This window comes from Theropithecus gelada, chromosome X, assembly GCF_003255815.1.
Source record: "Theropithecus gelada isolate Dixy chromosome X, Tgel_1.0, whole genome shotgun sequence".
NCBI classification, from domain to species: Eukaryota; Metazoa; Chordata; class Mammalia; order Primates; family Cercopithecidae; genus Theropithecus; species Theropithecus gelada.
In genome coordinates this window covers 112,826,063-112,849,674 of record NC_037689.1, presented here as the reverse complement: position 1 = coordinate 112,849,674, position 23,612 = coordinate 112,826,063, and the positions used below count along the sequence as shown (strand labels likewise).

Genomic DNA, 23,612 nt, shown 5'->3' with positions numbered 1-23,612 from the left:
TGTCTCCACCTGGAATGGTCCTTTCATGTTTGCTGCTGCTGCTCCTATGCTATGCTTGGGGGCTTGGGGAACTGGATCACTGCTGAGTTTGGGTCCCCTGTATTTCAGGCTCGGCATACTCATTGAAACTTTTCTGAGCTTTTGCCCCTGTTTTAGGCTGCTGCCATCAAATGTTGAGCTGTTCCCTATTTTCCCTGCCACCACCAACTCCTATCAGACTCCTGACTTCTTTTTGTCTAAAGTCTGTGTCCCTTTTCCATCTCTCAGGGCTCTAAAAGGAATTTCATCTGTTGTCTTGAGATCCTCACTGATATTAGAGAGAATAATCTCTCCCATGAGTCTGGGTTTTGGGAAAATTAAAGCCAGGAAGGCAAGTGTAGACAAGTGGCAACAGGGGAGGAGGAATTTCCATGGGTAAGAAACAATAAAATGGCCCATTTATCTTCTAGAAATGGGATGAAAAAGAGAAAAAACAGGGCAAAACACAAATGATCGTCTCAAAATAACGTAGCCACATACTTGTCTGGTTAGAAGACTGTCCTCTTCACTAAATGGTGAGTGCCTTTTAAAATATTGCAGAATTTTATTCACTTATATTTTAGTAGAGAGTACAGAGGAGACTCGCAGTCCAATCAGGGGGAGAGAATAGAGAAAGCTTATAGAATGAAGTAGTACCTGAGCTAAATCTAAATGACTAGACTAGGTAAAGCAGTATTGATATCAGTGGGAAAAGGCTTAGAGATAAAATAAGACCCGACTTTTCAAGACCTATAAGTAGAAGATGAGTCTAAAAGTGGAAAAGTATTGCTTGCCATGCTAAACATTTTGTACGTTGTTTTATAAGACAACACAATATAGAGGTTAAAGGCACAAACTCTGAAATGGCATTGCCGGGCTTTGAATTTTGGCTCCATCACTTGATAGCTATGAGACCCCAAGGGAATCATGTAGCTTCTCTGTGTTACAGTTTCTATATTAGTAAAATGTGATAACATCAGTACCTACTTCATAATACCATAGTAAGGACTAAGTGAATTAATACAGTGAAGTGCTTAGAAAAACACTGTCACACCAGAAGCACATTGAATTGTGAGTTATTATAAATTGTTCTGCAGAGCAGTGGGAAACCAATGAAAAAGTTTGAACATATTTGAGTTTTTAGAAGGTCGTGCTAGCTACAGTGTGAGAATGACCAGAACCCGACTTATTGTAAGATGGAAAATGCATGGGGAAGTTATTGCTGTTGATTAGTCAAGAGATGGTAATGGCTAGAATCTGTCGTGGCAGTGAAGAAGGAGTGATACAGATGGACTGCAAAGATGCTTAGAGAATTGAATCTTTAGGATATTGTGTATGTGCATGAAATGGTGGTTGAGGATAAATGAGAGAAAGGAATCTAAGATGACTTCTAGGTTTCTGGCTTGGGAAGTCATCCTAGCATTTGATAAAGGAAATAAAGAAAAGGAAGATGATCAGCTGTGTTGGCTGAGCATGGTGGCTCACACCTGTAATCCCAGCACTTTGGGAGGTGCTGGCAGATCACCTGAGGTCAGGAGTTTGAGACTAGCGTGGCCAACATGGTGAAACTCTGTGTCTACTAAAAATACAAAAACTAGCCAGGCATGGTGACAGGTGTCTGCAATCCCAACTACTCGGGAGGTTGAAGCAGGAGAATCGCTTGAACTCGGGAGATGGATGTTGCAGTGAGCCAAGATTGTGCCACTGCACTCCAGCCTCGGTGACAGAATGAGACCCTTCTCAAAAAAAAAAAAAAAAAAGTTGTGTTAATGCTTTGGGTATTTGTAATCTTCATGGATTTCATGTTCTCTGAAGCAGAGATAACTGAATGATATCATCCATCAGTAATTTGAAATCATGTATTGAAGGATTTTCTAGATACTTTAAGATAATCTGACTAAGGAGAAATGTAATACTGTTCCAAGGAAGATATACTTTCTTCTCCATGCTTTTCTTTGATAAGTTTGTTAATTATATAGTTTAAAAATATTGTTGAGAAAAATCCTTTGGTGACTGATGAGTGATATTTGAGAAATGGACAGGACTTGACTATGGATTGACTATGGTGGTGTGTAGATGTCTAGGGTAACTCTCTGGCTTCTACTGTTGAATGGATACTGCAAGAACACTTGTTTTCAAGTGGGAGATCATGATTCTGGCATTTGACATTTTGCATTTGATGTATGCTTGAGACTTCCACGTGAAGATATTTAGAAAGCAATTAGATATACATCCCTGGAGCTCAGAAGAATAGTTCACATGGGAGATTGTCTCAGTCTGTTTTGTGTTGCTATAAAGGAAAACCTAAGGCTGGGTAGTTTATAGATAAAGGAGTTTATTTGGTTCATGTTTCTGCAGGCTGTATAAGAAGCATGGTTCTGGCGTCAGATTCTGGTAAGGACCTCAAGAAGCTTTCAATCATGGTGGAAGGCAAAGTGGGAGCAGGTGTGTCACATGCAAGAGAGGGAAGAAGAGAGAGTGGGGAGGAACGTGCCAGGCTCTTTTTAACAATCAGATCTACATGAACTAATAATAGAGCAAGAACTGACTCATTACCAAGGGAACAGCACCAAGCCATTCATGAGGGTCTGCCTTTATGACCCAAAGACCTCTCACTAGGCCCCACTTTCAACACTGGGGATCAGATTTCAACATGAGATTAGGAGGGGACAATATCCAAAGTATATCAGAGATATATTTTGGAAGTCATTGGTATATAGATGATAATGGAAGCTGTGGAGGCAGAAAAAATTACCTAGGGAGAATATAGAATCAAAAGAGGTGAAGGCCTTGGGCCAAACCTCAAAGAACTCTGACATTTACGATTAGGATAAGTAATGGATAAGCCTGAAAATGAAATGAAAAAGTGACCAGAGAGGTAGAAAGAAAACTGGGAAATGGGTGTCAGAAAAGCCAAGGGAAAAGTGTTTCAAGAAGGATGATGCTAAACAGGTGAATGCTGCTGAAACATAAATAAGATTGGGATTAAAATATTAATTAGATTCAGTAACATGGAGGTCATTAGTTATTCTAGTGGGACCTGTTTCAGTAGAGCTATGGATTGGTGGTGAGGTGAAGGAAGAATCCAGAAGGAAATGGAGTGATGAAGAGCGAGAGGGGAAGTTTCTGGAAATTTGGCTGTGAAGAAGATGGGAGTATTGGGGCAGTAGCTACAGACAAATATGTAGGCAAGGTAATTTGTTTTTATATTTACGGACGGGAGAAACGAACAGGTTTAAAAGCGAATGAGATGCATTTAGCTGAGATGTGTGTATCCATACATACATCTTATGTATGTGGAAGATATATGAGAGATGAAAAAAATGACTGTAACATTTTTGAAAGTGTGAGCAGGGTTAGAATTCAAAACAGATATGAGGAGCAGGAGGGAAAGAAGAGATAATGTGGAAAGATTCTTGTATCATATCAGAAAGATGAGGGAATTTCTGTCTGATGGTTTCAATTTTGTTTTCCAAAGTATGAGGCAAGCTCATGTGCTGAGATCAGGGGAGAAGGGATGAAATGATTTAAGAGAATGGAAAAGGTTTGTAATGGTCAGTAATGGAATGATGTTGAACAGAGACAAGTAATAGGGCTCCTGAGTGGCACCGTGGGCTTATTTAACATGAAATGTTATGCAATTATCATGGAACTAATCTGTAGTGGGACTTCTTTCATCAGCACCCAGCAGTGATTTAAGCAGTATTTAAGCCATGGTCATTGATAGTGGAAGCCAAGAATGTGTTTGCATGTGAAAATTTGTACATACACTTCATTGTATTCTGGTTGTAAGTATCAGAAAATAAGGAGGGCTTAGGACCTCCCTAAGAGTGCCCCAACTTTTTAAAAATTCTTTTTTTTAATGGAGTGCTTCAAGAATTTATTTGTCATCCTTGTCCAAGGGCTATGCTAATCTTATCTGTATCATCCCAGTTTTAGTATATGTGTGGCTAAAGTGAGAACCCCATCCTCTTCTAAGAAGTAAAGCGGGGGCTAGAGGGTAAGAGGTGCTAGTCATTCTAACCCTCCATTGATGCTTTAAAATGGAAGACAAGGCCATGCTCTTTGGGATGATTATACTCCACATAGTTCTCTTTCCCTGGCATGCTTGACTTTGCTCTTCCAGCAGTGATTAATCTCTGGTTATAGAATCAGCTATCTTCTTTATCTGGCACTTTTGCAGGAAGAACAGTGTACACTGTTGATAGAAATAGCACTGATTCATTGAGAGAAAACTTGAATTTCAGGATATTCTGATAATAACCAAAGCATGTGGAGTGAGCTGCCAGTCATTAGAAAGCGTGGAGACAAAAAAAGATTAAAACTGTGTGAGTGCACTGCCAGAACAGCCTTCGGAAAATTATGGCAACAACTCATGATGCTGGAAGAAGTGCTACGGCACGTGTGAGCAGTTCATAGCAACAGAATTACCAGAAAGCCATAGAGCGTCCTCCAGCACTTACAGCTTATTTTTTTTCTTGAGACAGAATCTCGCTCTGTCTCCCAGGCTGAAGTGCAGTGGTGCAACCTTGGCTCACTGCAACCTCGCCTCCCGATTCAAGTAATTTTCCTGCCTCAGCCTCCTGAGTAGTTGGGATTACAGGCACCCGCCTGCAGAGACAGGGTTTCACCATGTTGGCCAGGCTGGTCTCGAACTCCTGACCTCAAGTGATTGCCCGCCTTGGTCCCCCAAAGTGCTGGGATCCCAGGCGTGAGCCACAGTGCCTGGCCCACTTATATCTTCCTGTTTACAACATTCAGGACTTTGAAAACCTCAAAGGGGGACATTGAAAAATTGTCATATTGTATTTTTGTCCCTGTGAAAAATTTCTACTTCAGCATTTTGTGGTTGTAATATTTGCAAGTGGGGTGGCTGAGTGTGGTTTATTTCCCAATTACTTGGTCAGAGGCTTTAGCTAAAGGAAGTGCTATATAAGCTAAATGTGGCCCTTCATAAGAATTCTGCAGGAGCTTCAGACTCAAAGGTTATGTGGAAAAGAGGTATCTCACTATAGAAGCACATACTTCTTTGATTACCTGGAAATTTGGGGTTAAAAGGATATTAACTTTTTTTTTTCTTAGACAAGATCTGGCTCTATTACCCAGGCTGGAGTGCAGTGGCGTGCTCTCAGCTCACAGCAGCCTCCGCCTCCCAGGTTCAAGTAATTCTCTCACCTCCCAAGTAGCTGGGACTACAAGCGTGCACCACCACGCCTGACTAATTTTTGTGTTTTTGTAGAGACAGGATTTCACTGTGTTGGCCAGGCTGGTCTCAAACTCCTGACCTCAAGTGATCTGCCCGCCTCGGCCTCCCAAAGTGCTGGGATTACAGGCGTGAGCCACTATGGCTGGCCTAAAAGGATGTGAACTTTTGAAGTGTTTTGATACACATTTTTCAAGACTCCTCTAATTAGTTTTAGATCACAGGTTCTGCTTTAAAAAAACAGTGGTTTATGTTGCGCTCACATGACTGTCTGGGGATAGCTAATCCAGCCAGGGCTGCCTGAAAAGTATGCAGCTTTATTGCATGAGGCCAACAAGGGCCTTGGGCTACTCTCAACTTGTTCTGCCATGCCTAGGGTGTTTCCCTCATTTGTTTGATCCAAGGTGGCTCAATGCCAAGATCACATTCTAACAAGCAGGCTGGAGGAAAGGAAGAACAGGTAAGGGGAGAAAAGGTCTATTCTCTTTAAAGGCCTGACTCAAGAGATTGGAGATAACACTTCCATTTACATCTCTTAGGCCAGAACTTAATCACCTGTCACATATAGCTGAAAGGGCACTCAGAACTGTAGTATTTGTTTTGTGTGACCACGTGCCCAGCTACAACTTGGGGGTTCCGTTACCACTGAAGGAGGGGACAGTGAATATTAGGAGACAGCTAGTAATCTCAGCCACATCACCTCCAAAAAGGATTGCATCAATTCACATTTCTACCAGTAGTCTGAGAGAAAGCCCACACTTTATGACTATGTTTAATTTTTTTGGTCTGCCCTGTCAATAGACTTGAGGGGAGGAAACACTGTGTCTTGTTTGTTTTCATATCTGCAGCGTTGAGTACAAAATAAATGCTCAGGAAATGCCTGTGAAATAAAGATCTGGATGGATGCCTGTGGCCATGTCAGCACCAATATAGCAAGCAAAGGTATAAATTAAACACAGGTTATAAAAATAGACTCTAAGGAACCTAAAAAAACGTTGTCTAGCCTAGGCTCGAAAGCAGTTATCAAAACAACGAGAAATTGGGAGAAGTAAGTAGACCTACCACTTAGGATTATGAGGTGGATTTAGTCTTTAAGCCGACGAGTATAAGGAACCAGTCGTCTTAAAGCTGGAAATCCATTTCTATGAGGGGCAATCTGTGTGCTGCAAAACAATAAAGCTCTGCCTACAGGCAACTGAACAGTGACATTTTTTTTAGTCATAAGCACTTTTAAAAAGTAAGGTTACAAAGTTGCAGATTTAATCTACAAGTGACATATTGGAAAATATTATTCTGAAGCCAAAAAACTAATGAAAAATGTACTGTGAAGAGAGGATGCCCCAGTATTTTAAAAATAAGGACAGCCAGTGATGCAAAAATATATTAATTTCCACTAATGGAAAAGAGGAACATCAGTAGGAGAGAGGAAAAGAGGGAAAAAAGAAAAAAAGAAAAGTAGAAAGAAGAAAAGAAGAGGAGAGGGCCAGGAGAGAGGGGGACATGAGGAAGAAGCAGACGGCAAGAGCCTGAAATGATGAACTAGCTGCCCTCCATGTTCTGCATTCCAAATAGCCTGCTTAGCTAAGCCAGAATAAACAGAATTTTGCCTAGAGATATGCACTTACTAAAACTCTTTGGAAATATGCACAGCTATATTGTTTGATCCCTTAGTTGCAAAGTTTTCAAAATACAATAAAGTCTATGTGTTCCTATTCTGCATTTTGAAATTAGGACTAGAACCAGAATTTCTGCCACTCTCTTGATTCAGATCTTTGGTTTGAATCATTTAAGCCAAAGACTAACAACCACAATTTAAAACTGCCTTACAAAAATATACAATAGTAAGTTTTCTTTTTCTGATGAGTTTTGCTGCAGAAAACAAATTTAGAAGAAAACAAATGAAACCTCAGATTGCACATAGGAAGTAGACATGTTCTATAGTCTGGAGAAAGGGCAGGTTTAAAAAAAAATAATATTCTATTAGAAATGCCAGAAGTTGGAGATAGCTTTGCAAAATTTTATTTTTTGAGATGGAGTCTTGCCCTGTCACCCAGGTTGGAGTGCAATGGCAGGATCTTGGCTCACTGCAACTTCTGCCTCCCAGGTTCAAGTGATTCTCCTGCCTCAGCCTCCTGAGTAGCTGGGATTACAGGTGCGTGTCACCACACCCGGCTAATATTTTTATATCTTTAGTAGCATGGGGTTTCACCATGTTGGCCAGGTTGGTCTCAAACTCCTGACCTCGTGATCCGCCTGCCTCGGCCTCCCAAAGTGCTGGGATTACAGGCGTGAGCCACCTTGCCAGGCTGCAAAACTATTTTAGCAGATGGAAAGTACTTGTTAATGTAATCGTTGGTGAAACTAAACTTTGGTAGTTTCTAAATGCCTCAGAAAAAAATGCTCTGCCTTAATATGGGTACCTTTTGATAAGTATATCCTAAAGTACTCTGACCTGTATCCATAAAATAAGAACAGCATCATTGCTAAATAGGTGTGACAAGAATCTAAGGAAGAGCAGGATTAAACCTTCATGTGCGATGTTCTCCATCCATGTTTTAAAGAGGGAAGAAAAGAGATTTCCTCCCAGCCATAGCTCCTTATGTTCCTTCATTGCAAACCTCTCAAAGGAGTTATTGTGAGGTTTGGAAGCCTGCAAACCTGAGTGGCCCCACCCTGGGAGACATTTTCATAGACGTGATAATGGACTGGACTAATTAGAGTCATGTGTCATTTAATGATGGGGATAATTTCTGACAAATGTGTCATTAGGCCATTTCACCATCGTGCGAACACCCTAGAGCATACTTACACAAACCTACGTGGTATAGCCTACTACACACCTAGGCTATATGGTGTAGCCTATCGCTTCTAGGTTATAAACCTGTGCAGCATATGACTGTACTGAATACTTTGGGTAATTATAACATAATGCTAAGTATTTGTGTTTTAAATATATCTAAAAATAGAAAAAATACAGTAAAAATTATGGTATAAAAAGTTTAAAAATGGTATCCCTGTACTGGGCACTTGACATGAATTGAGGTTGCAGGACTGGAAGTTGCTCTGGGTGAGTCAGTGAGTGAGAAGTGAGTGAATGTGAAGGCCTAGGACATTACTGTACACTCCTGTAGACTTCAGAAACACTGTCCAGTTAGGCCACATTACATTTACAAAAAATAAAGTAATTGCACTAGGACATTATAATGGCTGCAGTGTCACTAGATGATAAGAATTTTTCAGCTCACCTATAATCTTTGGGGACCATTATTGTATATGTTGTTCCTTGTTGACCAAAACATCATTAGGCAGTGCATGACTGTATTAATGACTGAATGGGACTGAATGTGCCAGTATCTTCTGACTTATATGATCATTTTGATGTAAAGAATCTGTGTTTGAAAAAGGGGAGGTGGACTGTGTTATCGTGATTTATAGGATATACGTAGTTTTGGTTTTTGGCTAGTTTCCAGGCACATAGCTCCTAAAACTCCTGGAATCTTTTAAGTGGTAAATGTCTTTTTGTATGCTAGTGAGATAACTGTTGGCTGGGGGCTCCTGGATAGTTTCAGGATGGGGGCTGTTTGCCAGGGGAACCAACCACATGATCTCCTCACCTTCAATCTCCTCACCGCCCTCATCCAGGGAAGAGAGAGGGGCTGAATGTTGAATTGATCACCAATGACCAACGTTGTAATCAATTATACCTAAATAATGAAGTCTCCATAAAAACCCAGAAGGACTGGGTTTGGGGAGCTTCTGGAGAGCTAAACATATGGAGATACCTGGAGAAGGCATGGAAGCTTTGTGCCTTCTCTCTCATGTTTTGCTAATGCATCTCTTCCATCTGGCTGTTCATTTGTATCCTTTGTAATACCATTTATAATAAATGGGTAAAAGTAAGTAAAGTGTTTCCCTGAGTTGTGAGCTATCCTAGCAAATTAACCATACCCAGAAGTCAGAAACACAAGTCACAACCCAGGGATTGCTATTGGCATCTGAAGTAGGGGCAGTCTTGAGGGATTGAACTCTTAACTTGAGGGATCCGATACTATCTCCTGGTAGATAGTCTTAGAATTGACTTGAATTAGTGGAGAAGTGATTGGTTGTTGGTGAAGGAGACATCTCCATACGTTTCGGTGACCAGAGACGAAGAATTCTGTGTTGTTTTGCCTGCGTGAGAATAGGACAAACGCTGTTTTTTTCCTATCCCTAATAGTTATCTATACTCACTGTGTCAAAATTTACCCTTCCATTCTTTCTTGAACTCATTTTAATCTAGGTTCTTCCCACAACGTGCCACTGACTGAATTCCCTTAGCAATATTAGCAATGATTTCCACTTTGCTTAAACCATTAGCCCGTTCTCAGGCCTCGTTTTACTCCACTTATCAGCAGCTTTTGATATTGTCTACCTATCACTTTATCCTTGAAACGTTTTCCCCACTTGATTTTCCTTTCACTTATATGGCCTCTCTTTTGTCTCCTTTGTTGGTAGCAAGATCTATTTAGCCTTTTATATATTGAAGGTCCCAGTCATTGGCCCTCTTGTCTTTATCTCATCTACACTCTACCTTAGGTGACTCCAATCAATCACATGGCTCTAAATGCTGTCTATATCCTGATGGTTCCCAAATTTATATTTACAGCTCTGGTCTTTCCCCCATCTCCAGAGTCGAATATTCAACTGCCTACTCATCTCTTCTTGGATATTAGTTAGTTAGTCAGCTCAAACTTAAACATCCAAAATTGAACTCTTGACCATCATCCCTAGGCCCCATAAACAATTATCCAGATGGCCATGCCAAAATAAAGCCATCATCTTCTGATACTGCACACTCAATCCACCAGTATATTCTATCAGCACTGCTATCAACCTGGTCAAAGTCACCATCATCTCTAGCCCAGGTCATTGTTTCTACCTTTCCATTGCATACAATAGCCCTTTAAAATGTAATCTACATCATGTTGAGGTGGGAGAGTTCCCTGGCCCCCTGTGCAGAACCTGTGACAGGGGTATGTGGCTCTCTGGCAACAGGGGGTTGTGGGAGGGGGAGCATGCAGAGGGGCAGGTGCAGGAGCCAGGGTGAATGCTTTGGACTCTGGATCCACGGCAGTATCTAGGGGTGGGTGTCTGTGACTCTTGAAGCCCAAGTGGGCATGTGTTACAGTGTGCTCTTTTAGCTTTGTCATCTGTGGATGGCTTAAGTGTTAAACAGTTCAGTGGACTCTGCCTTTTTGCAAGGGCAGAGGGCCAGTGTGGCAGCTTTCCGTATGTTGAGCTCTTGTCCAGCATCCAGGAAAAATCAGGTCACACACGAACTTGAAGGATGAATGCAGGGGTTTTATTGAGTGGTAGAGGTGTCTCTCTGCGGGATGGATGTGGAACTGGAAGGTGGGGTGGGAGGATCATCTTCCCCTGGAGTTTGGCCATTCAGCAGCTGATCTCCTCTTTGACTGTCTGCAGCTGAACTCCTCTCAGCATTCAGACGCTCCTTCTCTTCTCTCTGCTGTGCCTTTCTGCCATTCTTCCATGCTTCTGTTTGTCCCCTCATGGAGGCTAGGGTTTGGAGTTTATATGTGTACAGGATAAGGGTGCATGGTGGGCAAAAAGCAGCATTTTGAACGTGAAAAGAGGAATGCCTGTTCCCATTTAGGGCCATGGGGTTCCAGGCTTGAGGGTGGGGCCTTTGCCTGGGAAATGCCCTCTTCTACCCAGTATTTCCCTGTCTCCTGTCCATATCAAAGTCACTGCTCACAACTGTCCAGTTGCTTCCCATTTTACTAAAAATAAATGGCAAATTCATCACCATGGCCTACCCACTCCTATATTTGTGAGATCATCTAACTTTTTCTGTTCCCTATCCTGCTGGTCTTCCTATTCCTGAAACTACTAAGCTGATTCCTGCCACAGGGCTTTTGAATGTGCTCTTCCTTCTACCTGAAACATTCTTTCCCTGTATCTTTACCTGGTTTATTTCCTCGCATCACTGAAGTCCTTGATGCTACTTTCTCAGAGAGTCATTCCCTGACTACCCTTACCTAAAATGAATCACCCATTATTCTTTCATGTTATCCTGCTTTATTTTTCTTTATACAACTTGTGATTATCTGCTATGTTTATTGTCTGTCTCCCACACCAGAAATGAGGGTAGCTACTTTGTCTTGTTCACTGCTGTATCCCCAGTACCTGTAACAGTGCCTAGCATGTAGTAGACTTCCTGAAATAATTGAATAGTTAATATGTAATAGAAATATTAATATTTAATTGTTTTTAACATTCTTTTCTGTAACTAATGGTACTATATGTAATATAATACCACATTTCCATGTGTTTACAGTCTATAAATAACATACTGGTAGATAACCTGGAAGGAATATAAAAATTGCTATTGTACATTTTGTATTCTAGTTTTACTGAGTATTGAGTGGGTAGAGTATATCCTATTATTTACTTTTGAAGGTGTTACATGACATGGATGTTTTGGGTATTCCCTGCCTGTTTGCAAACAAGTATTTGGGACCATCTGGGAGTACAGAGAGCAGTGTTGAACAAAAGAGATTGTTTTGCTAGTTCCAGAGCAGTAGTGCCTTTCAAGGCAGTGCATTGCTCTTCAGTTATGACTTCATTGGAGTAGAATATAAGGTATATTTAGTAAGAACTATTTGACCTGTTTTAAGAAATATTTACTAATTGATGACCTGGGGGATTTTATTTAGAGGGTTGCAAAAAAAAAATTTTAGTGAGTTGCTTTTAAAAAGCATGTTGGTGGTTTGTTGGATAGAATTATACACTAATAAAGCTGTGATCTCAGCTTGGGGACAAATTCTGAAATTTGTAAACTGCTTCATGAATTAACACTGTAAACCTAGATGTTGCTATGGTGGCTCAAAACTGAATTGTCTAGCTTTGACAGTGTTGCAGGAAACTTGTTAGCCAGATGAACTCAAGATGTCATACAGGAAAAGCATCTAGAAAAGCATTATGAGGCCTGGCGCTATGGCTCAGGCCTGTAATCCCAGCACTTTGGTAGGCCGAGACAGGAGGATGACTTGAGCCCAGGAGTTCGAGACCAGCCTAGGCAATATAATGAGATCCCTGTCTCTACAAAATAAATAAATAAATAAATAAAAATGAAAATAGTTATGGCCTAGAATGACTACCCATGGTTTTATAAGAACTGTAGATTTTTTGAACATATTTTATAAATATCAAATAATGTTAGTATGTAATCTTATCAGGGATGGAAATATAATCATGCTATATAGAGCTGGATGTTAAAGTGATATTTGTTAAAAATAAGTCCTACATGTATTTCAATTTCATACAATAATTTTCATAATTCAGCATCTTCCTAAGTTCCTTGTGTATATGTATAAGACATGACTGACACCACTTTATTACTGGCAAACATGATGCATCTGTGTGATTCAAAGCCTTTTTGTGTTTGATAGTACAAAGTCATCTTCAGCATTCTTTATAAACTACTTCACTGCAGGACATGTTATTTGCTAGCTATTACCTAAATTAGATTTGATTCACCACCAGGTCATAGGCTGATTGTACTATCATTGAGCCATGTATTAATCTCAGTGTGTTATCAGGCCTCAAAACCTGGCAGGTTCCAGAGATTCTGTATATGGTGCTGAGTCATGACTATACTCCAGAAGCTGTGAATAGGCATTTATACATGTTGGATGGCCTTCTTGAAATAAGATTAGTTATCCAGGAAGCCAGTGCTCTTGAGTCTCATCCTGAAACCACGGATGGCTATATGGCAGATTAACTATTGGAATTGAGAATTATAGCCTAGGGATAACTTGTGTGAGAGAAAATTGCCTTTCACAGGGTGAGATTACTTGAAAGAGAGTATTATATTTTAAAAGGAGTGTGATTTTTAGAATCAGATATTGGCATCCTTTATTGCTTAAATTGTATAACCTTGAGAAACCTGAGCCCCAAATGCCTCATTTGTAATATTGGGATGATAATAATAGTAGTCATAAAAGTTTGTAAGGCTTAAGTGAGCTAATCCATATAAGCATCTGACACGGAGCTTGACACCTAGTAAAGGCAAAATAAACTATAATCCCTGTTATTATTATTATTGTTTTCTGAGGTCACCTGGCAAAGCTGGTGAGAAAGCCCAAATCTCCTAGTCAATGCCTTCTCATGTAAGACTATATCAATTTATCATTTCATCTGCAAATGACATTAAAGTTTGCAATCATGCTACATTTCCATTTTTCTCTCCTCGGTGTCTATTTCTCTATTGTTCCATTTTCTTTCTCCTCAAGCCTCTTTCTAAAACCTTTGACCAGTATTTTTAGATAGCTTAAACAATGTGAATAGGAAGTATCAAATTTTATAATTGATTTTTTTTACACAAAGGCAACAGAAATAACATGCCTATAGTTTTTATGTGTTGTTTTAAAGAAATCATTTTAGTGACATTGCAAAATTCCATTTATCATTTTTTAATAAATAATTGTCTTTGCAAATTGGTCACTGCCTTTACAATAAAATAAAACAAAAAACATATGGTCATTTTGGACACTTTAGAAGAATCTTTTTTTTTTTCCTTCGTCAACATAGAGAAAGAACATTTCTAAAAAACCATGTTATGTATATTAGCCTAGCAATGTTTTTCTGTCTTTTCCTTCCTTTTCCTATCCTTTCTGTATAGATTGTATCAGCTGTGGGGCCCTGTGCTAGTCATATTACTTCTCTAAGCCCCAGTTTTACTGTTTGTAAATATGCAGTACAAACCTTATACACTTACAGACCTGTTAAAAAATCAATACAAATTCTTTACAAACTACAAAAAGCTAAACAAATGAAAGTAATTACTGTTATTATGGCAAAGATCAGTAAAGGCAGCACATTGGATCAACAAGGGTGGTATAAATTGGAAATTAACAATAAGTGTCTAATTATCTACTGTGTACAAGTCTATTTTGCTGAATTAATAAAGGCAAATGTGTAGGTTGTGGCAAGTTATTTTCAAGTGTTGCTTAGTGGCAATGTCCTCAGAAGCAAACCCCTCTCAAATATATAGAGCAATTTACTATCCTCCTAGCACTTTCACATACATTATCGTATTTAATCTTCAAGACACCCCTGCCAGGCTTGTATCATTACCTCCATTTTATAGATACAAATTGAGATATAATTTACCTCTTACAACAGTGGTTGAGGCAGGAGTGAAATCCAGATTGATACTTACACCGCTGTGCCTTTTATTATAACAAGCTCCTCGACTATATATCTGTTACTTTATCCAAAGAATAATTGGTCCTCCCAGCTTTTATAGCACCTTGGTATAATTCCAAATTTGCTTTAGATGGCTTTTGGCCCCACCCATAACCTCCCCATCTTGTGACTTGTAGAATCTGTGTCCTGGCTCTGTGACTGTTTCAGGAATACCTAACTAATGTTTTCTACATGCTTGATTATCAGACAGGCAAGAAAGTATTAGAGATTCTAATTAATGTCTCTAAAGTAGAGAGGAGAACAAAAGAGGACCTGTGATAACTGCCTAAGTTAATCTATTTCTTGAGAAACCATATGATTGGTAAGTACCTGGAATTTCTCCAATAATGCAAAGATTGCAGCCAGCTCTTAAAGTGAGAGTATTATGTTGCATGACTTTGAAGTGGTGGGGAAGCGAGATTGAGAAGAGGCAATCACTTTAGGTTTGCCATTCCAAAGGAGATTCTCAGTGAGAAACTATCCCAGCCATAGTGTTGTGTAAAACTGAGTGGGTAGAAAGAGAAAGCTACCCTCCACATTGATCTTCAGCATGGAAAAATTACCTAGTATAGTGATTACCATCAAGGGCTCTGGTACTAGATTGTCTAGATTTAAATCCAGGTTTCATCATTTATGGCCTGTGTGACTTGAGGGAAGCCATTTGACTTCTGAATGTCTTAGTTTCTGTTCTTCGAAAAGTTAATCTCATAGAGTAGAGAGTAGAATAGAAGTTAACAGAGACTGGGTGGGGAATAAGGGAGCAAGGATGGGGAGAGGTTGGTGAATGGGTACAATGTTACAGTTAGATAAGAGGAATACATTCTGCTTTCTATTGCACAGTAAGGTGAGTATAGCTAACAACAATGAATTGTATTTTTCAAAAGCTAGAAGAAAGGAATCTGAATGTTCTTACCACCAAGAACTGATAAATGTTTGAGGTGATGTATATGTTAATTACCGTGATTTGATCATTACACAACGTTATCCATGTAACAAAACATTAGACTCTACCCCATAAATATGTATAATCATTATGTATCAATTAAAATTAAATTAAACATAAAAAGAAAATTTAAACAAATAACATAGAACTAAAAATAGTATATATGTCCAAGTCTGATTGTGAGGATTATATGAGATAATGCATATAATTGCATGGCACAGAGCAGTGCCTGAGATGATGAATAAATACTAGAAGGTATTATTATTATGACAGATACTATGACTGTTGCCACTTTCACTTTGTATCTTCTGCAAGATTTAGCTGGGATAGTTATCTGGCAAAAAAATTCTAAAGATGCTCAATAAATGTTTATTGAATTATTGCTCTGTCAGAAATGTCATAATGATAAAACTGTGTGGTGCGCTGGATGGTTTGGGTGGTGACAGTAGGTAGAGGAAGGTTGGGAGTCAGGAAGAGGCTTCTAGTAAAATAGGTGCAGGATAGATTCATTACGATAAGAACATTTATTTGCTAGTTAGTGGAAAGGGTTCAGGAGATGTGGTTTTCAGTCCCAGCTCTGCCACCAATAAGTTGTATACACTTGGCCTACTGACCTTCCTCTCTGGCTGTTATTTCCTTATTTTTAAAAATGAGGCACTAAGACCAGATGAGTGGTTATGAACTGTGGTCTGGGGGTCTGAAATATGTAAAAACAACTTCTTCAAATCTAATATGTCTGCATTTGCTTTTCTAATCTTCCCTTCGTCTTCAGGTCCCCCTCTTCCTTGTGAGAAACTCAGGTGTTCCTGGTAACCAGATAGTGTATAAAGTCCCTTATTGTGATAGTGACAATCCTGTGACCCAGAAGCAAAGGAGAGAATTGTCTTTGTGTTCATTTGGGTAAGAAAGTCTTGGTTGGGCCCTAGGTGTAATTCAGCAACTCCTTTTCTGGGTTTATCCATAAGTGATGCTAGAAGCTAGCTATCTTATTTTCCACCTTTGCTTAGGTATATTGATTGGTCTGATCCATGAAATGCTATTTGATAGCCTGAGTCAGATTTCAGTAGCCTATAAATGGAATAGAAGCAAATGATTTTTAACTCTTTACTTAGCATTTATGCTGTACATGACACAATGCTACTAAATCTTAAAGAACAGATCGATAGGGGAGAGAGAATTTTGTTAGAATCTCTCTGAGAGCATTTTAAGGGCAGCCTGATTGCCTTAGTCCTTAAAGGTAATATGGAAGGTTTTCTCTTTGTCAGACCTATTGCCTTGATCCCAGTAGTAACCAGTGTGTTCATCTTAATCTATGACGGTAGCTCTGTGGAAGATCTGTAACCTTCTGTTAGCCAAATCTACCTAGTACTTACAGATGCATTAGTGGGCAGCCATTGGCTGGCAAGTAGAGGGAGAGGAATTGGGGAGAAAGAGAGATTTGTTGGGCCTCAGTGAGAGAAATGACATTCTTTCCTGATTTTATGAGACGCAGAATTTTAAAAATAACATGGTGTTGATTCAGCTTGGTTAGCTAATTAAAGGAAGACTTAAACACTGGGGTCCCAGAGGAAAAGCATTCATAATCCTGAGTCCAGCCTGTGGGACACAGCAGAATAGGGTGAAATTGCACAGGACTGGGAATCATGATCTCTGTTCTACTTCCAGCTTTGTTACTAATTTGCTGTGTAATCTTGGTTGGGGCAAGTCTGAGTTTTACTTCCCAATTTATAAAAGAGAATTTGACTAGCATAGTCTCTAATATACATACTGGCTCTAAAAATTTGATCCTAAGATTCTATAAAGTAGCCATTGAAGCTTATCTAAGTTACAATATTACAGATGGATCAGGTAGTAGGAAGAGGGGGTGTGGAAGAGAGGGTCTGTCCTACTGAATTAATCTATGCACAGGAAAAGAAGGGCAGTCCCTGAAAGTTCGGGTAAATGACTTTTAATCCTTTACTTTCTGTGAAATTGTTGGTTCCAGAATATAGATTCGAAGAGAAGTGTATGGAACTGGGAGTAGTAATTTTTCCTTAAAAGTAAAGTATTTTAAATTGAGTAGGTATTTGAAGGCATGAATCCTTTAAATTTTGATCATAAAACCAATATCCCTCAAGAACAGAAAGATGACTAAATTGTATTCTGTGGCAATGAAATGCAGTTCTAGTTTAAGTAAGAGATGAAAAGTTCAGATTTACCCTTTAGAAAGGTCACTCTTGCTGTACCATGGTGTGGAAAATGGATCAGAGGCAAGAAAGACTGAATAAGGAAATCCCTGCTAAGATCCTCCACTTAGGAAGTGGTAGTGGTAATGGAGAGACTGGATGGGAGAGGAGTTGAGGAAGACTCCCAGGTTTCTGGTTTGGGCAACTGGAAGGATGGCAATGCCATTTGCTAATACAGGAAACACAGGAAAAAGCGGAACAACAATGAGAGTAGATGGAAATAACACATTTTAATTTAAAAAAGTAGTTAAAAGAAAAAAGGAGCAAAGAAGAAAATCAATCGTCCAGTAGGGGGCGAAAGAGCTAAATAAACACTTTTTTTAACTAAAAAAAAATATTTATGAGGAAACAGCAAAATTTTGAACTCTCTGAGTCTTCGGTTTAGGTTCTGAGCTTTCTCAGTGGTCAACTAACTTTTATTTTATTATTTTATTTTATTTTTTTATTTTATTTACTTAGAGACAGAGTCTGGCTCCATTGCCCAGGCTGGAGTGCAATGGTAGGATCTCGGCTCACTGCAATCTCTGCCTCCCGTGTTCAATCCATTCTCCTGCTTCAGGCTCCCGTGTAGCTGGGATTACAGGCTCCCGCCACCACACCCCGCTAATTTTGTATTTTCAGTAGAGAAAGGGTTTCACTATGTTGGCCAGGCTGGTCTCAAACTCCTGACCTCAGGTGATCCACCCGCCTCCGCCTCTGAAAGTGCTGGATTACAGGCATGAGCCACCACGCCCGGCCGAAATAACTTTCAAATACTTTTTTCTTTTTCTTTTTTTTTTTCCCCCTCTGAAAAGTGTATTTGACAGTGTTTTATGTGTTGCTAGGGGAGACGGTTGCTATGGAGAGGGATGATATCGTAACTCCATTGTGAACCAGTAAGAACACTCTCGTGGGTCTAACGTCTTCCGGATGAAGGCTATTTGAAGTCACCATAACCTGGTCAGGAGAAGTGTGCCTGTCGGCGGGGAAGTGAGGAGCTACAAGGGTTTTTGTTTTGCTTTGTTTTTATTCTTGTAAGTAGGATGAGACTAGAATCCTTTCTTTCCAATTATATTGGTTCCTAACTTGATTATTTCTATTTCCATGGTCTGAGGTGGACATAGTTTTCCCAATCTTGGTAGAAAGCACAAAAGTATTTTTAATCACTTTTAGTTTGATTATTTGATGTAAGAGAAAGTTAAAATGTTATATTTTTCTTTCATAGGGGGACAATATCAAGGTTTTAAATCTTGGAGAAATGGCTTTCGTCTACTTGGCTATCAGATGCTTATGTACGTTTCTGATAAGCACAACATTCGGCTATACTTCATCTTCAGACATCGAGATAAAAGGTAAATGGATTTTAATGGAATAGTTTTTAAATTAGGAAAAGTAAAATTAAATGGATTTTAATGGAAAATTAACTGTCTTTTTGACCTACCTTATGGAAGTGTGTAACCAACTAGTAGATGAATTGTTATTGAAACTATTTCAGGAAGTCCATGTACAAAAGCTATGTTCTTACTAGTCACTTTCTTGTATAAGGTAACTGATGTTGACACACATTTTGTGTGATAAATGACAAATTAAAAGACACTGTCCATACCTTTTTGTATAGTCTTTTTTAGCAGATTAAGTATCTGAAACCTCATTGCCCGGTACTAAACTAACTGGAACAGTTCCTTAATTACTATCCTTAGTTACTATCCTTAGCTTTTATGACAATTAGATAAATTAAAAAGGTACAGAAATTTCATGTGAAATTTAAAAATAATTATGGAATTATTTAATTATTCAATTATCTTATTTTATTATATTATGTAATATAATGTTAATGATTTATTAATTAATTAAAATTATTTATAGCCTATTATTATATATTATATTATATTTAATACAATTAAAATACATATATTTATATTATATTGATTTGTTATTGCTGTTAGACAGATTTTTGTAATAAAATGTTCCCGTCTTAGACCAAATTCTGGCATACATGACCACAGAGATAAAACCACATTGAATTTTTTACTACTCTAAAAATTAATACCTAGTGAGGCAAAGTCACATTTTGCATATGTGGTTTCTCAAAGAAGGAACAACTATATAGCAGTAGTCTAGATTTTTTAACAGCCTTACTGAGATATAATTTACACAAAACCAACTCTTTAAAAAGGTACTATACATTGGTTTTCAGTGTATTCACAAAGTTGTGCAACAATCACCACTATCAAAGTCCAGAATAGTTGCATCACCCGTAAAACAGCCCCTAAACCCATTAAGCAGTCACACTGCATTGCTTCTCCCTCTGGCCCCTACCAACCACAAATCTACTTTCTCTCTCTATGGATTTGTCTATTTTGAAATTTCATAGAAATGGAACTATGTCAATATGTGGTCTTTTGTGTCTGGCTTCTTTCAGTTAGTATAATGTTCTCAAGGTTCATCCATGTTGTAGCATGAATCAGTACTTCATGCCTTTTTATGACTGAATTATATTTGATTGTATGCATGTAGCACATTTTGTTTATCTGTTAATCGATTGGTGGACATTTGGAATCCATCTAGATTCAGTAACATTTGTCATAAAATACAGAAAAAATAAAAGTGTTTTATTGATTTATTTCAGTTAACCCTCCTCAGGATTTTGAGATAGTGGATCCTGGATATTTAGGTTATCTCTATTTGCAATGGCAACCCCCAATGTCTCTGGATAATTTTAAGGAATGCACAGTGGAATATGAACTAAAATACCGAAACATTGGTAGTGAAACATGGACGGTAAGTAAAGCATGCATTTGAGGCATCAGAGTGATCATCAGGTGTTATTTTGTGATTCCTGACTTTAGTGTCCACTCCAATTCCCATATCTCAATAGTTCTAATTAGGATATAAAAAGCTTCCACATCTGCCTCTGTCTCCTATGCATCCTGCTATATCTGTTTTCACCTCATCCAGTGTTAAGATTGCCATTGGAAGAACAAGAAAAAAAAAAAAAAAAAAAAAAAAAACTCGGTCTCAAGCAATATGAACTTGAAGAGTACTTCACTAGAAGAGCATTTCACTGTATTTTACAATTGCTTATATTCTTGGATATGGGCCTTATACATGCTACTGAACTGTGACCTTTTCTACTGTAGGAGACAACGCTTATTTATCTTTGTACCCTTCCCACAGAGGGTCACAGGATTGTGGTTCATTGTATATATTGTAGTAAGAGCTCAATGAAAATGTTTTGAATTATTAATTACTTATATACTCAACAAGTATGTATATTCAAATATTTCTGTTGTAGATGGCATTCTGTTACCTCTCTAATTCAGCTAGGTAGTTTCAAGAGACAATTCAAATCGAGCATTTATTGATCAAGTTTGTGCTGGACACTCTACTAGGTATCAGGAATATATGAATAAACAATAAATGATTTTTGTCCTCCAGAGGCTCATGATTTGTCTGGATTTCTCTGGTTACTTCCAGAGTTTTACTTTATGTATTTCCTGAAGGTTTCATATTATATTTTTAAGTGTGACATAATTTACCAAGTAATGTGCATATGGAATATGAAAATTATCTATTTGATTCCAAGCGGATATAGCTCAAGTTCCTGCCATAAAGTTTTTTTCCTTCCAAAAGTTTTTGTTTTTATTTGGAATTAGATGTTAACATTCAAATGATCTCATCAAATGATATGACATACTGAGGTGAGCTCTGCTGGAAATGTATCTGTGGCATTGTATCAGATAGTCACTAGGACTGTCTTAGATTTTGGGAACTCTCCAGGGTATTAATGATTTATTAGTCTTATTAATATAGCTCACTATACCATGGAGGTTTCTAAGCTTGACTTTGTCTCATCTTTTTGTCAAACAGACCATCATTACTAAGAATCTACATTACAAAGATGGGTTTGATCTTAACAAGGGCATTGAAGCGAAGATACACACACTTTTACCATGGCAATGCACAAATGGATCAGAAGTTCAAAGTTCCTGGGCAGAAGCTACTTATTGGATATCGCCACAAGGTTAAAACAAAGTTCTCTTTTCATATTTAATACTATCAGAACTATTCATTTGGGAATAAGTCCCTTAATTTTTATGTACCAGGCTGTAGGCACAATAGATCCTGTGACAGTGTGGCACAAAATAGAATCATTCTTGTAGATGATGATTAGTTTTTAAAAATTCTTTAAATCAGCAAATACCTTTGGCAAAACCTGCATATTATTTTATTGATTTAGTTCCCAGTTTTGGGGTCATATTAGTAAACATTCCTGAGTATTTGTTCATCTGCTCAGAGCATCCTAGAATAATTTTACTGCTCTTGCATATGCTTATACTAATATGAGTAAATGAGCCATCAAATGTTTTTTGGTTTTGCACATCCCTCTTATCGTGAAGTGATTTCCAGTACATTCCTTTTGAAATAATCTTGATATGTTGATTGCAAAATAAAATGGAGAGGTCATAGGAAATGAAGTAAAATTGTGAAATGATTTCACAAATGATTCATCACCAAGCCTTTGAAGCATTCACAATTGATTTGTTCCTTAGGAATTCCAGAAACTAAAGTTCAGGATATGGATTGCGTATATTACAATTGGCAATATTTACTCTGTTCTTGGAAACCTGGCATAGGTGTACTTCTTGATACCAATTACAACTTGTTTTACTGGTAAGTATTTTTATAATTAGACTTCAATATTAAAAATGTCTACTCAAATTAATCGATAGTATGAGTAACTATATTTTCACTAAGTTAAATTCATTATACTCGTCAGAGTTGTATTTATGATGAAAATTGTTTACAATTATTTGAGGATTTCAATGGGTGTAAGTGGTTTTAGGATGTAGATACTGGAAGGTATTCTATGGGTGATATAAGGAATGCAATAATTGTTTCTATACTGGGTTAATTTTGTATCCTTTAGATAGATGAAATTGGAACCTAAACAATTTCGACACATTTTGTATTCTTGTCTTTAAATAAAAATGGGTTATCTATTAAACTGGATCTTTTTTCTGACTCCCTACCTTTGTTAACTGTCACTGAAGCTTTTAAACTTGGCCATTTTGACTCATGTATCTCCTTAGTTTCTTAATTGTTTCAGGGTAACATGATCACCATGTTCTGATGCTCCTTTGCAAGGTTGCACATCTGTTAAGTACCTACCATCTCGACTGTAAGAGCTCTACTTTAGGCTTCCTTCATTCAACACCTGGATGATTGCCTTTGCTTCCCAAATGACAGTCGCTCTGATTCCAGTCTCTCCCCTTTTTATTCATTCTGCACACCGTAGCCAGCTTTATCTTCCTATACTGCCATCTTCATATACCACGCTCTTGTTCAAAAACCTCCTGTGTCTACTCATTGCCCCAGGATAAAATCTGGGCTGCCATACTCTCTACTATTACCAGTGTGAATGCTCCAATCCATTTAGATCCATCTCTACATTTTTTTTCTCACCCATGTTATTGCCTTTTATACCTTTGTTTGCATTACCTTCTGGAATGCCCTCTGGCTCTATCTTTCTTTCACTAATTTTTATCCATTTTTTCCAAGGCTCATCTGCTCCCAAGTTTCATTAACCTTTAACTGATCCTGTCAGCTTCTGTTTCATTTTTCTTGAGCTATTACTCTTTTCTTTCTTTCTTTCTTTCTTTCTTTCTTTCTTTCTTTCTTTCTTTCTTTCTTTCTTTCTTTCTTTCCTCCCCCCTCCCTCCCTCCCTTCCTTCCTTCCTTCCTTCTTTTCTCTTCCTGTCTTCCTTTCTTCCTTCCTTCCTTCCTTCCTTTCTTTCTTTCTTTCTTTCTTTCTTTCTTTCTTTCTTTCTTTCTTTCTTTCTTTCTTTCTTTCTTTCTTTCTTTCCTCCCCCCTCCCTCCCTCCCTTCCTTCCTTCCTTCTTTTCTCTTCCTGTCTTCCTTTCTTCCTTCCTTTCTTTCTTTCTTTCTTTCTTTCTTTCTTTCTTTCTTTCTTTCTTTCTTTCTTTCTTTCTTC

The 23,612-nt window shown here is 38.3% G+C and overlaps 1 protein-coding gene and 1 non-coding gene across 2 annotated transcripts in view; one reads left to right on the top strand and one right to left on the bottom strand.

Annotated features, from left to right (window-relative positions):
* Positions 1 to 23,612, top strand: part of IL13RA2 (interleukin 13 receptor subunit alpha 2) — a 38,585-nt gene that overhangs the window by 5,874 nt on the left and 9,099 nt on the right. Inside the window, exons 2-7 of the mRNA XM_025372800.1 lie at positions 16,186 to 16,313; positions 18,463 to 18,607; positions 18,843 to 18,969; positions 20,247 to 20,398; positions 21,488 to 21,641; positions 22,171 to 22,291. Coding sequence (XP_025228585.1) covers positions 18,876 to 18,969; positions 20,247 to 20,398; positions 21,488 to 21,641; positions 22,171 to 22,291 — 521 coding nt within the window. The 5' untranslated portion in view covers positions 16,186 to 16,313; positions 18,463 to 18,607; positions 18,843 to 18,875. The remainder of the gene's footprint in view (positions 1 to 16,185; positions 16,314 to 18,462; positions 18,608 to 18,842; positions 18,970 to 20,246; positions 20,399 to 21,487; positions 21,642 to 22,170; positions 22,292 to 23,612) is intronic.
* On the bottom strand, positions 3,875 to 3,983 carry LOC112616689. The gene has a single exon (XR_003117726.1). It is a non-coding gene; the product is annotated as a U6 spliceosomal RNA (small nuclear RNA).